At 40.2% G+C, this 14,845-nt stretch overlaps 1 protein-coding gene across 1 annotated transcript; it reads left to right on the top strand.

Moving 5' to 3' along the window:
- Positions 1-450: 450 nt before the first annotated feature.
- On the top strand, positions 451-12,301 carry LOC106091738 (ras-related protein Rab-2A). The gene is made up of 4 exons (XM_059369011.1): positions 451-636; positions 3,997-4,312; positions 4,384-4,564; positions 12,064-12,301. Exons 1-4 carry the CDS (start codon positions 591-593, stop codon positions 12,160-12,162), a joined length of 642 nt encoding a protein of 213 aa, XP_059224994.1. The 5' UTR covers positions 451-590; the 3' UTR covers positions 12,163-12,301.
- Positions 12,302-14,845: the final 2,544 nt, after the last annotated feature.

A 14,845-nucleotide genomic window follows, 5' to 3' on the forward strand; every position in this document is an offset into this window, starting at 1 on the left:
GTTAACAGCAGGCCAGGTTTTGACGGTACTAAGATGACAGCTTTTTGTTCGCATTCTCGTTGTTATTATCTTCTTTCTCGCATATTCTCTGCTCATGTATGCACACCCAATTCTACTGGATATTGTGGTTAGGCAAATTGCAAGGCGGATTTAAAAAGGTGGTCTCATGCGAACAGCTGTTAACAGCAGGCCAGGTTTGACGATACTAAGATCACAGCTTTTTGACGCATACGTCCTTTATTTTCACCACTACTATTGCAATGAACACGCATCATGATGTGTCATGTAAAGTCCCCATAATAAAAGAGATTAGACATATAAGGCCAGCGTCAACGTCGATGAAGATTACAGCAATACTGGCTTTTTAAAATCGATTTTTCGATTTAAAATTTTCAATAGCAGAAAATCATGTTCGACTTTTGCACAGAAAAGGTCGATTAGTTTAAAAATCGACTTTTGTAACCCCAATTGCGTAGTGGTATAAAATATTGGAGCAGAAATCGAGAAATCGCAGTTGAATTTGTGATAAAATAATAAAATATAGCTTGTAGAAAATTAATTAAGGCTAAACTAAAACAAGCAAACAAACAATGTCTTACGCATATTTGTTCAAATACATTATCATTGGCGATACAGGTAAGCTAACAAAAATATCTGCGTCATTTAATTGGACACAAATTGCAAACGAAAAGGTTTTGGTGTTTAATGAATGAAAATTTGGCATTCTATCAGCATTAGGTGGAATTATGAAATCTACTGGAAACATATGGAACGAAAAGTGCATAATTTTTTTCTGCGAATAGATTCGAAATAACTTTCAATTTAGCAAAGATTATGACTGTAGGTTGTAACGTCATATTCGTTATTTCTTTGTTTTAGAAAATTTTCATTTTCTATGCCCTCGGTTGGAAAATCAATATTAAAAGTTTTCATTGTTGGGGTGTTTGTGTTGTTGCTTGCTTGTGTACTCTCTTTGTGCTGCGCCTGTGTTCCCCCACATTGTTGTTGTTGTATCAGATGATGATGATGACGATGATGAGGTGTACGGCTTTTACTGAGGGGTAGTTGTTGGTGGTTGTGTTATCTCTGTGTCTGCACTTATACATATGTATATATACAAAAAATGCCTTTGTTATTGTTGTAAAACAAAACTTCTGGTTACCTTTATTGCCTGCCTGCCCACGCTTTGTTGGTGTTGATGTTATTGCCGTTGTCATGTTTGCTGGCATGTTTCTTCAGTCGAAACTCCCCCTAGGACATGAGTTTTTTCTTTACAAATCAACCCCATCGTGCTTTGTTGTTTTTTACGATGTACACACATTCCCTTCTCATCCTACACAACCGTGATTAATTTCATTTTTGTGGGTGTTGTCAATTTTGTTTTTATTTGCATTACTTTGCGTATGTCCCCAAACAGCTGTTTTCCACAATATTCAAAATTTCATCCCCCAAAAATTTCACACTTACAACGAGCATAACTAGAGCAGCTCATGCTATTTTAATTCAGATACTCTTTTTGTGTGGCTAATTTCAGGAATATGGGTATATTATGGTATGCACAAAATTCAATTGAAAAGAACGAGAAATTTTTAAATATTACTGCTATCCTATGGTACCAGCTTTAAAAAGCATATATATTTAAGTAATTTGAAGTCGTACTGTAACCGATATCGTGTTGGCGGGTTAAACAAAGTCCTTTCCCAAAGGACCATCCACCATAGGAAGGGGGGCATGCTTTGTCATTCCCTTGCTTACACCTTTAAACAATGCCCAAAGACCTTATAAAGTGTAGATGTTGTCAACCGTCAAAACATTCATTGATGTTGTTGTTGTCGCAGTTTGTTGTGTTCTATCTTTTGTCTGCTTGATTCTGTTGAGTGTCCGGATCCAGGAATTCTGCGACTAAAATGGGGTGCGCCCAGAGGAATCTGAGTCTGTCGGGTCGAGTGGGTCTGGCTTGGCAGTTGAACAGGTGACGTGTGTCGTGTGGTCCCTGGTCACAAACGGGACATAAATCTTGCACGTCTGCATCGATCCTTGGTATGTAGGAATTGAGGCGGCTCTGGTTTGCCGGTGGAGGACAACTTCTTCAGGTGCAACTGGAGGCGATCGTTCTCCAAGGACGACATTCACCCGGTAGACATTTACCGTGCCTGCATGAATGTTGCCTAGACCCCCATGATATGCCGCTTGACAAGAGAGAACTTTTTATTGTAGCGCAGAACCTCAGGTATATCTAAGGATACATATCAACTAGTTGATGATTTGGATGGTCTCTGCGATAACAGGCCAAAAGGTATTGCTTAGACAGCATGTAGTTATGTCTTCGCACTGGTAGGATCTTTGTCTCCCGATGGAGGTGGTCCACATGAGAACTGAGGAGACAGCCCGTAGCAATTTTGAGGGCGGCATTCTGACAGATCTGAATATTATTCCAATGCGTGTCGCAGACAGCCCATAGTACACATCCAGCATGTTGGCATTAATCCTTAACCTGTAGCAATTAAGGCAGCTGCATCTGCCGGAATATAGTTGGGTCAGAACTATTCTGGTTTGCCGAAGAAGATTGACTTCTTCAAGTACGACATTTACTTGGTTGATGTTGTTTTAGCACTATTTGTGGAGATAGCGTTCCTCGTAAAGCTCCATGGTTATAGAACCCACCGCAGAGGGAATTTTATGGATGTTGGCTATTTAAATACGCCAATAACTCGAATTGTCATGTCGACTATTATAGGCACTCAGTATTTAAGCACAAGCCGTTGCCGCCCTGCCTATCACTGAGAATCTCCACTCTATATCACTGATTGCTGCGAATGCAGTTGCAGTTACTTCGTATACGGAGCATTCCACTATCCGCAACCTGTTGTTTTTGTAGCCACATTCGCAAGTAGAGGTGGTGATCCTCGTTCCGGTCCATAGGACCGATCGGCACGGGAACAGGTTGGCCATTGGTTATTTAAAGGCACCAATAACTTGCCTTGTCATATCGAGCAATAAAGGCACTCAGTATTTATACAAGAGCCGGTGCCGCCCGACCTTTCACATGAGACTCTCCGCTCGATACCGCCGATTGTCCGCGACTGCCGTTGCAGCTACTCCGTATGGAGCATTCCACTATCCGCAGCCTGTAGACGCGATCGATAGCTCGCAGCTAAGCTTCTCGTGACAGAAATGAATACCACACAGATCGGACCTCACTATTCCACCCTGTGTGGTGCTCGCTGCTATCCCGTGCCAGGATCCGCAACCTGTAGACGCTCCCAGTAGCCCCCTGCTGCGCTTCTCGTGATGATGATGAACACCACATGTAGAGGTGTGAAAGTTTGTCGAGTCATAATCGCGACTGAAAAAAATCTCCATGCGACAGAACTCATGACAATAATTAGGGCTCACGAGAAATTCACCACTCACAAGAAAATGAGTCCTTACTTTACTTTGATTGGCTATGACAGAATATTTGTTCCACTAACCGAATGTAGAATAGCGTTCCAAGCGACTCGATCTTCTGTGGTCATTCTAAAATGTCTGACACCAAGTTTCGAGGTGTCTCCCACCACTTGATTTTTCCATCGGGAAATGAGTCTTGCCTGAGTAAAATGGTTGTCTCGCGAGCTTGCGAGAATTAAATGTTTTCTTGAATACTTGCGTTTCCACAGCGATCGGTTCTGTGTACCGGAACGACTCAGCCCAACACCCAGAGGCAATCAAGTAAAATATGAGTGAAAATTTAATCGCAAGCACATGTCTAGTCCAGAGTTACGAAGAATCGTCCCATGAAAAAGGTATTCGCTTCATTTGTTTTTGAATAGTTCTCTTGGCATCTCGTAGCGTTTTTCTGATTTTTGCTGAAATGCGAGTGAGGTAACAAAAAAATTGTCATGTATTTAATCCCAACCCCATTAACACTTTTGAACCACAAATTGACAATCAAATTTTCCTATGAGTCATATCATTTTGAATCATCCCTTATCAAATAATAATCTATTTTTCCAGGTGTTGGCAAGTCATGCCTGTTGCTGCAATTCACCGATAAACGTTTTCAACCTGTGCATGATTTAACAATTGGAGTTGAATTTGGAGCTCGCATGATCACCATCGATGGCAAACAAATCAAACTTCAAATTTGGGACACAGCCGGCCAAGAAGCATTCAGATCAATAACAAGATCTTATTACCGGGGTGCCGCTGGTGCACTTCTTGTATATGATATAACTAGACGTGAGACATTTAATCATCTGACAACATGGTTGGAGGATGCCCGACAACATTCAAACTCAAATATGGTTATCATGTTGATAGGAAATAAAAGGTTTGCATGCTGCCTAGCCGTTTTCCTATTCCTATTTTATTTCATTTGTTTCCTCTCTTATTTGTATATAGTGATTTAGAATCACGTCGTGAAGTTAAGAAGGAAGAAGGTGAAGCATTTGCCAGAGAACACGGTCTAGTATTTATGGAAACATCAGCGCGCACAGCTGCCAATGTCGAAGAAGCGTTTATAAATACAGCCAAAGAAATTTATGAGAAAATCCAAGAAGGCGTTTTCGACATAAATAATGAAGTAAGTTAAAGATTTTCAAAAAATGATTAGCTAACACACAGCAAAAGACAATAATTTGGTTGAAGAAATCGATACATAACCTTAGCTGTCAGGGAGAGGGTGTGACAAGATCAAGGCATGCGACTAGATTACTTTTACATCTACTTGCCATAGCATTCTAATGACTCGCTTGTTGGAGGATATAGTGGCACACATTTTTATTTAGTCTTAAGAGCAGAGGATACCGCAGAACTAATCAATGATGATGGTATAGAAAGTTTACCTCCTAGTCGGGATGAAGTCCAAGTAGCAGGGACCCGACTAAACAACAACAAGGCAGCAGGCACCGACGGGTTAGACCGGAGGCTACATGCTACGGACACTGTGTTATCCTTGATACAATATCCGATGTTGTGGGCAGTGTGGATTACACCCTACCTGAGGCGTTTTTTTGATAAAAAGTACTGTGCCATTATTCCTGATAGAACCGATTGGAACTACAATATCCCCGGTAACAGAAGTTACAAACTTCTATACGGATGGTTCCAAAATAAATGACCAGATGGGGTTTAGGGTGTATTCTAAAGATCTAGAACTGGTCATATCGAAAAATTTACCCGACCACTGCAGTGTGTATCAAGTGGAGATTCTTGCAATTAAGGAAGTGGTCGAATGGCTAAGATATAATGTCATTACGACGATTGGCATAAATATCTTCTCAGACAGTCAGGCAGCCGTTAAATCCCTGGAGAACGTATATCTGGACACAAAAACCGCCCTTGACTGTCGCAGATCTTTCAACAAGATGGCTGAACAGTTCAAACAGTTCTGGGTGCCGGGTCACAGAGATATCCAAGGAAATTGTAAAGCGGACGAGCTTGCGAGACTAGGAACTACCCTACACATTCCAGGGATACTGGGATCTGTGGGTATGCCTCTAGCGATATGTAAGCTAAGTTTTCAGGACCAGGCCCGAAGAACAACGCATGATAGATGATCACAAAGAGGGGACTGTGAGCATTCCAAAACTATGTGGCCTAATCTAGACTTGAAGAGGTCTACCCCTTTGCTGCCATTGGCTAGAACAGACGTCTCAGTCATTATGCCCGTCATGACGGGGTCACTGTCTAATCGAAAACATGCTGACAGACTCAAGGTTCCCAGCAACTACTTTTGCAGAAGCTGTAGGGACATCGAGGAAGAAGAGACTATAGAACACCTGTGTGTGTGTGTCCCGCACTAGCAGTCAGAAGAGTTATACTTTAGCTTCTCATTTCTTTGAGAACCTTTTTGATATTGCGGATGTGAACATTAGCAAGATATTGGGCTTTTGAAAGCGATCAGGATGGTTCAGCGGTAGGAACTAGAAGGCATCTTCCTTCTTCTGTTCCTGTGGTATCACAATGGACGAAAACATCAAAGTGAGTCTGATGGCAGACTGCCACTTAAATCTAATCTTACCTAACCCATGGTTACAACTACGAGTCTTCAGCTAGATCTACCAACTGTAAGTTTATTGTTTTCAGGAGCTCTGTTGTACACTATTTTATGCAAAATTAAAAGTGTTCTTATATTAAGTAGATCTCCAAAAGCTTTACCATGAACATTTTGTGTAAATGAGGAGACACGTTCATATCTTTGTAGTCCGCAAACAAATCTTGTTGTTGTTGTTGTAGCAGTTTATTGTGTACTATCTTTCGTCTGCTTGATTCTGTTGAGTGTCAAGACCCAGGAACTCCGCGACTAAGATGGGGTGCGTCCACTGGGATCTGGGTCTGAGTCGAGTGGGTCTGGCCGGGCAGTTAAACAGGTGACGTGTATCGTGCGGTCCCTGGTTACAATCGGGACATACATCTTGCACGTCGGCATCAATCATAGCTCTGTGGGAATTGAGGCGGCTGCATCTGCCGGAACGTAATTGAGCCAGAACCACTCTGGTTTGCCGGGGGAGGTCGATTTCTTCGGGTGCAATGGGTGGCGGTCGTTCTCCAAGGACTACATTCACTCGGTAGCCAATTAACGCGTCTGCTACCGTGTCTGCATGAATGTTGTTCAGACCCGCTTGAGGTTCTCTCTTGTAGCGCTGGACCTCGCGCTCTAGCAAATCTTGTTATTGCGTTATGTGCTATTCTAGACGAGTTTTGCTCTTTGAGTCGCATTTACGAAATAACTCACAGCCATATGGCGACTACAGGCACTAGATACGATTTCGCTGCGAGTGATCTGATATTCTGTGCTTTTTATACAGTACCCTTAGCATACAAAAATTTTACCAATTAACGATATGATCCTTCCAGGTTAAGTTTGGATGTACAATTATTCTAAGATTTTTTGCCTTGTATACCTGTTTGATGTTATTATTGCCAATCTGTACGGGCTATTCGCAAATTACTTCCTGGCACCGGTTTGTAAAAAGAATAAAATTCGATTTGTTCGGATTTATATGTAGCCTGTTTTCAACAGCCCATTCGTTAATATTGGATAAGTCGGCATTTAGCCTCTCTATTCCACGCCATAATTCAGTTTTCGGACAACTCAAATAAATTTGTACATTATCTGCATAGATATGAATATTTGTGTATTTAAGTTATGATGGTAGTTCATTTATATACATACAAAAGAGAAGCGGTCAAAAGATGGATCCTTGAGGAACACACTGAGTAGTATGCTTTGGTGTGGAGATAAAATTCCTTATCACAACATACTGGACACGATCTCGTAGATAATTAGATATGATCCAAGCTTTATCGTATTTCCTCGATTACATAGATCAGTACAGTTGTGGAGCTATGCTTTGGTCGAAAACCAGACTGTTTCTTTGAAAGCATATTGTGTGAATTTGGGATAGGTTAGGTAAGATTGGCAGTACTTTACAGACTCACTTAGACAATTTTAAGTCCATTGTAATACCACAGTAGCGACTGACCAAGGCTTCTGTCGGGAATCGAACCCACGACCCCTGCACTGGTAATCCAAGCACGGTACCAACTCGGCTTCCGGGGCGCCCAAATGTATGAATTTAAATATTCATATATTTACTGATGGACTATTCTTCGTGGCTGTGTCCCAATTAACGGCCAGGCTTGAAAGCTCAACATAAGAGGGTTACTTTCTGGCCATAATCGTCTGGTTCTAGGAGACTTTAATGCGCATCACGTTTCACGACCAGCGGGGCATAGATTTGGCCAAGCAGATTGAAGGCTCGACGTTTGGCACGGTGAATGAGAATGACCGCACTAGGATTACGAGGAGGTGTAGCAGCTCGCCAGACAATTTCATTGCATCTCCTGTTTCCCTGAGTGACGTAACCTGGCAAGCCACCATTTCTTTGGGATCAGGCCACCCCCCCCCCCCATAATTCTCACCATCGACCAACCACCCAACTTCACAACCTCTGAGCGCCGAACGTTTATCAAACAAAAGAAGGCCGATTGGGTCGGCTTCAGAGAGTACACCAATCGCCGCTTCAGTGAACTGACACTCCCTAAAATGTGCTAGCAGCCGAGAGGAAATTCCGAGACATCATTTACGCATCAGACGCTCGCTTTATGCCAATTTCCGGTCCAATTTCTCGGCACAGGTAGCGGTACTCGCAGACGAGCGTGATGTGATTCATTGCACGGATCCCACTTACCCCAGAATCAGCGAGCTTAGTCTGGAAATTAACAGGGTAGTCAACGAACATAAGCGAAATATGTGGCTGAAACACTTGGAGCAATGGAATTTAAGTACCGGTTTACGCAAGTTGTGGCCTACTGTTAAGTCACTCGCGAACTCCGGTAGGCGGGATGACAAGACCTCAGTCACTTTTGGTGACTTAACTGTGACTGATCAGAAGAGGTGCGCCAGTTTGTTCAACCGTCAATTTATTGTTCATCCCGAGAGTGACAAGGCTGGGAGGAGAGCCATTCCATTCGCCGAGCATTCGCCGAATTTCCATTCGCCGAGCATCAGCATGGATTTCCAAGACTGCATAGCACAACAACTGCTCTGCATGCCGCCACCGCACACATTTGCCGTGGCTTCAATCAGCCCAGGCTGCTCGCGGCACTGCACCTATCGAAGGCAATCGACACGGTCAGCCATGCTAAACTATTTAAGGACATCGCCAACACGTCCCTCCAGCCAGGCCTGAAACACTCGGTCGCGAATTATCTGTGTGGTCGCCTGTCATTTGTGGAATTTAGGGATAAGAAGTCGAAGCACCGTACTGTGAAACAGAGAGTTTAACTGTTTAACCTCTACCTATGCTTCATTCCACCCCCTCCAGACGGCATAGAGATCGTTTCATATGCAGAAGATTGTACGATCATGGCAACAGGCCCCCACCCATTGTTGACATCTGCGATAGGTTGAACGTCTACCTCAACGAACTTGCCTCATATTACGCTGCATTTTTTTTACGCTGCAAATTTGAAGATATCTGCCACCAAATCTTCATTCACATTGTTCACTACATACATGCATGAGGTGTGTAGGAAGCTGAAAGTGATGGTCGACGGAGTGACAATCCCGACCATCAAGTGTCCTAAAATACTTGCCGTCACATTTGACAAATTCTCACCACATAACACGGCAATTTGCGATAAAGTCAATAGTAGAAACAAGGTCCTCAAGTCACTTGCCGGCAGTACTTGGGGTGCTGACATGGTTGACAACGTACAAAGCAATTGGCCGGTCTGTGGTAAGTAATGCAGCAGCGTAGTGTGGTCCCATCAGCTTTGTGACACGCAGTGGAATAATATACAGATCTGTCAGAATGCCGCCCTTCGAACTGCGACGTGGTGTCTCCTCAGTTCTCACGTGGACCACCTCCATCAGGAGAGAAAGTTCCTACCCGAGCGAAGAAATAACTAATGTTGTCTAAGCAATACCTTCTGGGCTGTTATCGCAGAGATCATCCAAAATAAAAGAAAGCTATCATATCAAGTTATCGTCCGATCCGGAAATTTTGCGCAAATATATCTTATTATTGTAGGTCGGTTGGGATTGTAAATGGGCCAAATCCATCCTTGTTTTGATATAGCTGCCATATAAACCGTTTTGGGTCTTGACTTCTTGAGCATCTAGCGGGCGCAATTCTTATCCGATTTGGCTAAAATTTTGCTGTAGTATTTTTTTATGACTTCCAACAACTGTTCTTAGTATGGTTGAAATCGATCTATAACCTGATATAGCTGCCACATATATCGATATTGGATGTTGAATTTTTGACCAAATAAAGGGCGCAATTCATATCCGATTTGGCTACGTGGTACACGTGGTGTTTTGGTATCACTTCCAACAATTGTGATAAGTATGGTTAAAATCGGTTCATGACGTGATATAGCTGCCACATAAACCGATCTTGGGTCTTGACTTCTTGAGCCATTAGAGGCTGCAATTCTAATCCGATTTGGCTGAAATTTTGCATGAAGTGCCTTGTTATGACTTCCAATATTTGTGCTAAGTATGGTTTAAATCGGTTCATAACCTTGTCATATAAACCGATCTTGGATCGTAGTTTCTTGAGCCACTAGAGGGCGCGCTTCTTATTCGAGTTGGCTGAAATTTAGCATGAAGTATTTCGTTATGACTTTCAACAATGGTCTACGTAGGCTGAAATCGGTCCATAACCTGATATAGCTGCCATATAAAACGATAATCAAATATGGTCCGAATTGTTTTATAGCCTGATGCAGCTCCCACATAAAACCATCTCTCTATTTTACTTCTTGAGCCCCTAAAGGCGCAATTCATACTCGAATTGGCTGAACAAAATGACTTCTACGATGGTCTTCAACATTCAATTCAATTATGATCCGAAACGGTCCATATCTTGATATATTGAGTAGCCCAAAAAGTAATTGTCGGTAATATAGTAGTAATATAGTCGGCGTTGACAATTTTCTTCAACGGCTTGTCACTCTGTAATTGCATTCTTTCTTCTGTCAGTTATCAGCTGTTACTTTTAGCTTGCTTTAGAAAAAAAGTGCGCGAAATTTTGTTTACATTTGTTTGTTTGGCGTCAATTTTAATATGGGTACCACATGTATTGAAAGAAATTCATTTAACAAACCGAATTAACGCTTGTGATATGCACCAATGAATTCGATCCGTTTTTAAAACGAATCATAACTGGAGATGAAAAATGGATTGTTTACAACAACGTTAGTCGAAAACGATCTTGGTCCAAGCATGGTGAACCACCTCAAACAACTTCAAAGGCTGATGTCCACCAAAAGAAGGTTATGCTGTCTGTTAGGTGGGATTGGAAGGGTGTGGTATATTTTGAGCTGCTTCCAAGGAACCAAACGATTAATTCGGATGTTTACTATCAACAATGGGACAAATTGAATACAGCCATCAAGGAGAAGCGACCAGAATTGGTCAATCGTAAAGGTGTCATATTCCACCAGGTCAACGCTAGACCGCACACATCTTTGGTCACTCGCCAAAAACTGAGTGAGCTTGGCTGGGAACTTTTGATGCATCCACCATGTAGCCCTGACCTTGCACCATCAGACTACCATTTATTTCGATCTTTGCAGAACTCCTTAAATGGTAAAACTTTCGGCAATGATGAGGCTATAAAATCGCACTTGGTTCAGTTTTTTGCAGATAAAGGCCAGAAGTTCTATGAGCGTGGAATACTAAATTTGCCAGGAAGATGGCAAAAGGTTATCGAACAAAATGGCAATTATATATTTGATTAAAGTTCATTCTAAGTTTTATTAAAAATGCATTTACTTTCTTTTAAAAAATCCGCAATTACTTTTTAGGCAACCCAATAGCTTCAATATCATAGCAATTCTTTTCTTTTATCCTTTGTGTGCCTACAAAGAGAAAAGAAAGAACTGGACAAATGCTATCTATGGTAGAGGGTATATAAGATTCGGCCCGGCCGAACTTAGCACGCTTTTACTTGTTCTAGATGCATTTGTAGCTCTTGCAATGCTTCTGGCTGATCTTCACTTTAAAATCGACAATTCTGCTTATTTACGTATCCATTGAGCCAAAAATGAGCTTCGTTGCTCAATGGAAGAAGCACGCGTTGAATTTTCTTAACAGCACGCATTTTGAAAATAAAATTCAATAATTTGCAATCGTTGAAACTGAAGATCTTTCACGGTGAAACAAAACACGAAACGTGCGTGAGCTGTTTATGCCCGTGGTTTCCAATAGATAAAAGTTAAAAAATTCACCCTTAACAACGTGCACTCACTGAAATCTGAATCAATCTTTCTTTTTGTTGAAGCGCTTTTTTTGCGCATTTACTCATCTCCTTGTTTTGGTGTCTTGTTATGTGTTTTACTCAGTTCTCAATTGTCTCATACAATGTTGTATTTTTAAACGAAGAGTTCAGTTCTTGAAATACTATATGATTGTTAGAGTGTCTGGAAAGCAGAAATTAATGGTATTGCGCAGGCCTTTGGTTCGCAACCTCTTTATTTTCTTAATGATCGATTTTAATAAATATTAAAATTATAAAATTACAAAATAACCGATTTCATGGCATTTGCATTATTTTTACTTCGCAGGCTAACGGCATTAAAATTGGTCAACAGCATTCCCCCACAAATCCTGCATTGCCCGGATCTGGAAACCAAGCTGGATCAGCTAGTAGTGGTTGTTGTTAAAAGTTTCTCAACTGTCCCCAGTATCCTCCCCTATAAACCTTTTAACCGTGCAGACATAAAACTAACAGTAAATATAGAAAACACTCGTAATTATTTTTTACACAAAAAGAAAACCAATAAATAAAACTATTTAAAAATATTCAGAAAAAATGAACTTCTTTAAAAGCATGTATTAATTCAGCTCCTTTTTACTACAATATTTATAGAAGAAATCTGAAACCAAAAAAAAAATGAACTAAGACACAAATTGATAACAAAAAAAAAAAAATACAGAAAAAAAACAAATAAATGAAAACAAATCGTTCGCGTTCCCATTTATTGATATTCGATGAAATAAAAGATCCACAGCCTCCCCAATCACCACCAATATCCTTGACCAAAATGATCCATAAAAATATGAAAACAACTCAATTCAATTGCTTAACGAAGAAAACATTTTGAATTAGAATCAGAAACTGACGGACGGACGAGAAAATGAAAAACAACAATTATTGCTACATTTAAACAACCAAATATTTAAAATTAAAACGATAAACAGAATTAAGAATTATGTGCAAGAAAAAACAAAGGAAAAAACAAAAAATTTAATAAATTATGTATTTATAAAAACAAATAACTATAGTAACTGGCTTTTTTATAAAACGTTACGAACAAAAGAATAATTTTAACTTTAACTAAAAAAAAATTAATCTGATGTATTTTTCTCGCTAGAGGCCTATTACTTCCTTGACTTAACTTGAATCTCCTATTGAGATTACTATACACACGTATTTTTCTTTTTGTACCGGGTGTCCCTCTATTTTGTGTTCCAAGGTTATGGTTGAGTTTATCATACATATATTTGTTTTCAGTTTTATCAAAAAAATCTATGGTGTTTATTTTTCTTTTAATAAATTGAATACAAAAAATGTGAGCCTATAACTTATATACATTTAATATAAAATATACATATACTTATAAAATAAAAAAAACGTACATATGTAATAAATATATTTGTGCATAATTATTGGTAGTTTTAATAAAAAAGAAACATCACAAAAAAAAATAATTTTGTTATTTAAATTGAAAAAAAAACGAAAAATGGAACTTTTTCATTGTATAGAAACGAGCTGTATATTTTCGAAACGAAGTTATGTAACCTACTTTCATTCTTTCAGCTTTCATTGCACAACCATTTTCCATAGGTTCCAAATTTATGGGCCAATCTGTCTCTTAGGCTGTGTGTCGAATGGTAGCAAAGTTGTAGGGATAGTAAAAATATCACGTTAAGTGTGGTGAATAATTTTTGAGTAGCCCAGGGGCTAGTAAGATTTTTGACAGCACAGCAAAATTTGACATTTCACTCATGACATAATTACCAGGTAGTGTACCGTAAACAGCTGAGTACAATTTTTTCTCGCAAAGTGCATTATCGAGTTTTGGTTGTGTGTGTGCATTCTAGTTAAGAGCCATAACACACATACACACAAACAACGAAAAATGGCGCGAACTATTTAGTAACATACTCAAAATCAGAGTTGTACTAATCACTGAATTTGACAGAAAGTACACTCAATATTATAAATGAATATATCTTGGTTTCATTGAGCAAAGTCAAATGTCAGTAATTGTAAATTCATTTGCGTTCTGGTGACCAACTTGCGTGCGGCATAATTTAGCCGCCTACATTGTGGGCAAAAGTCACTAAATTAAAACGAATTATTTGGCATAAAATAAGAAAAATTTTTTGTTTATTATCATTGACAACGGGATTCTAAAAGGTTTTTTTCCGGTATGCCGTCACTACAGCCCAGCTGAAGAATTATTTGGCCATGGAATTACTACGCCAACGCTACGGTGTACATTTGTGTCTCCTCTGCTCTAAAGTCTGTTGTCAATTTTCTCCAGAAAATCAGTAAAAATGCGTGCCTCTCAATCCAAATGAATTAATGAACTGTTGAACCGACTGTGCGTCTATCAGCTGTTCAAATGACTGTCTCTGTACGTCATATGTTTCACACTCAAATAGCATGTGTGATGGTGTCTCAAGTGTGCCGCATTGGCCACACAAATCCGTTGGTACAACATTGAAATTGAATAGTGTGTTGTGGAAGAAGCAATGATTCCTAAGAATTCGGTCACTGCCCTTAAACCATGGTTTCTTCCATACTGTGGGAAAAATTCTATAAAAATGGGATGACCGCCGCAATAACTTCATATGTTTCCTTCCACTCCTGCCATAGCTTTCTTTCAACTATAAACATCGCATCCTCAAAGGGCCATGATGTTTCAACCAGCTCCCCATTGAAATTGGCGTCCCTTGCCGTCCGGTCTGCCATTTCGTTAAATTCTGTACCGCTGTGACCTGGAACGTAATGGAGTGCCACACCCAGGGGAATCTCTTCCGCCAATTCCACAAATTGTCCAATCAGGTAATTCGTAGGATCATCTCCCTGGATGCCACTCAAACTATCCGTAAGGATGATACAGTAACCGCGTCAATAGAATCTTTAGCTGGCGTGAGTTTCGTTCATCATTTTCAAGATATATTCATTTTCAGGTAGTGGCAGTTTACGAACAACAAATTATTGAGTGCACTATCTGTCAAAATCAGTGATTAGTGCAACTCTGATTTTGTGTATGTTACTAGTTCGGGCCATTTTTCGTTGTTTGTATGTTTTATGGTTCTTAACTATAATACACA

This window comes from Stomoxys calcitrans, chromosome 5 (genome assembly GCF_963082655.1).
Source record: "Stomoxys calcitrans chromosome 5, idStoCalc2.1, whole genome shotgun sequence".
Taxonomy (NCBI): Eukaryota; Metazoa; Arthropoda; class Insecta; order Diptera; family Muscidae; genus Stomoxys; species Stomoxys calcitrans.

Bases quoted from the DNA above. Each gene is read 5' to 3' on its own strand.
- LOC106091738 (XM_059369011.1), top strand. From the start codon at position 591: ATGTCTTACGCATATTTGTTCAAATACATTATCATTGGCGATACAG. The intron at 637-3,996 runs GTAAGCTAACAA...CTATTTTTCCAG, and splicing joins CATTATCATTGGCGATACAG to GTGTTGGCAAGTCATGCCTG. The intron at 4,313-4,383 runs GTTTGCATGCTG...ATTTGTATATAG, and splicing joins ATGTTGATAGGAAATAAAAG to TGATTTAGAATCACGTCGTG.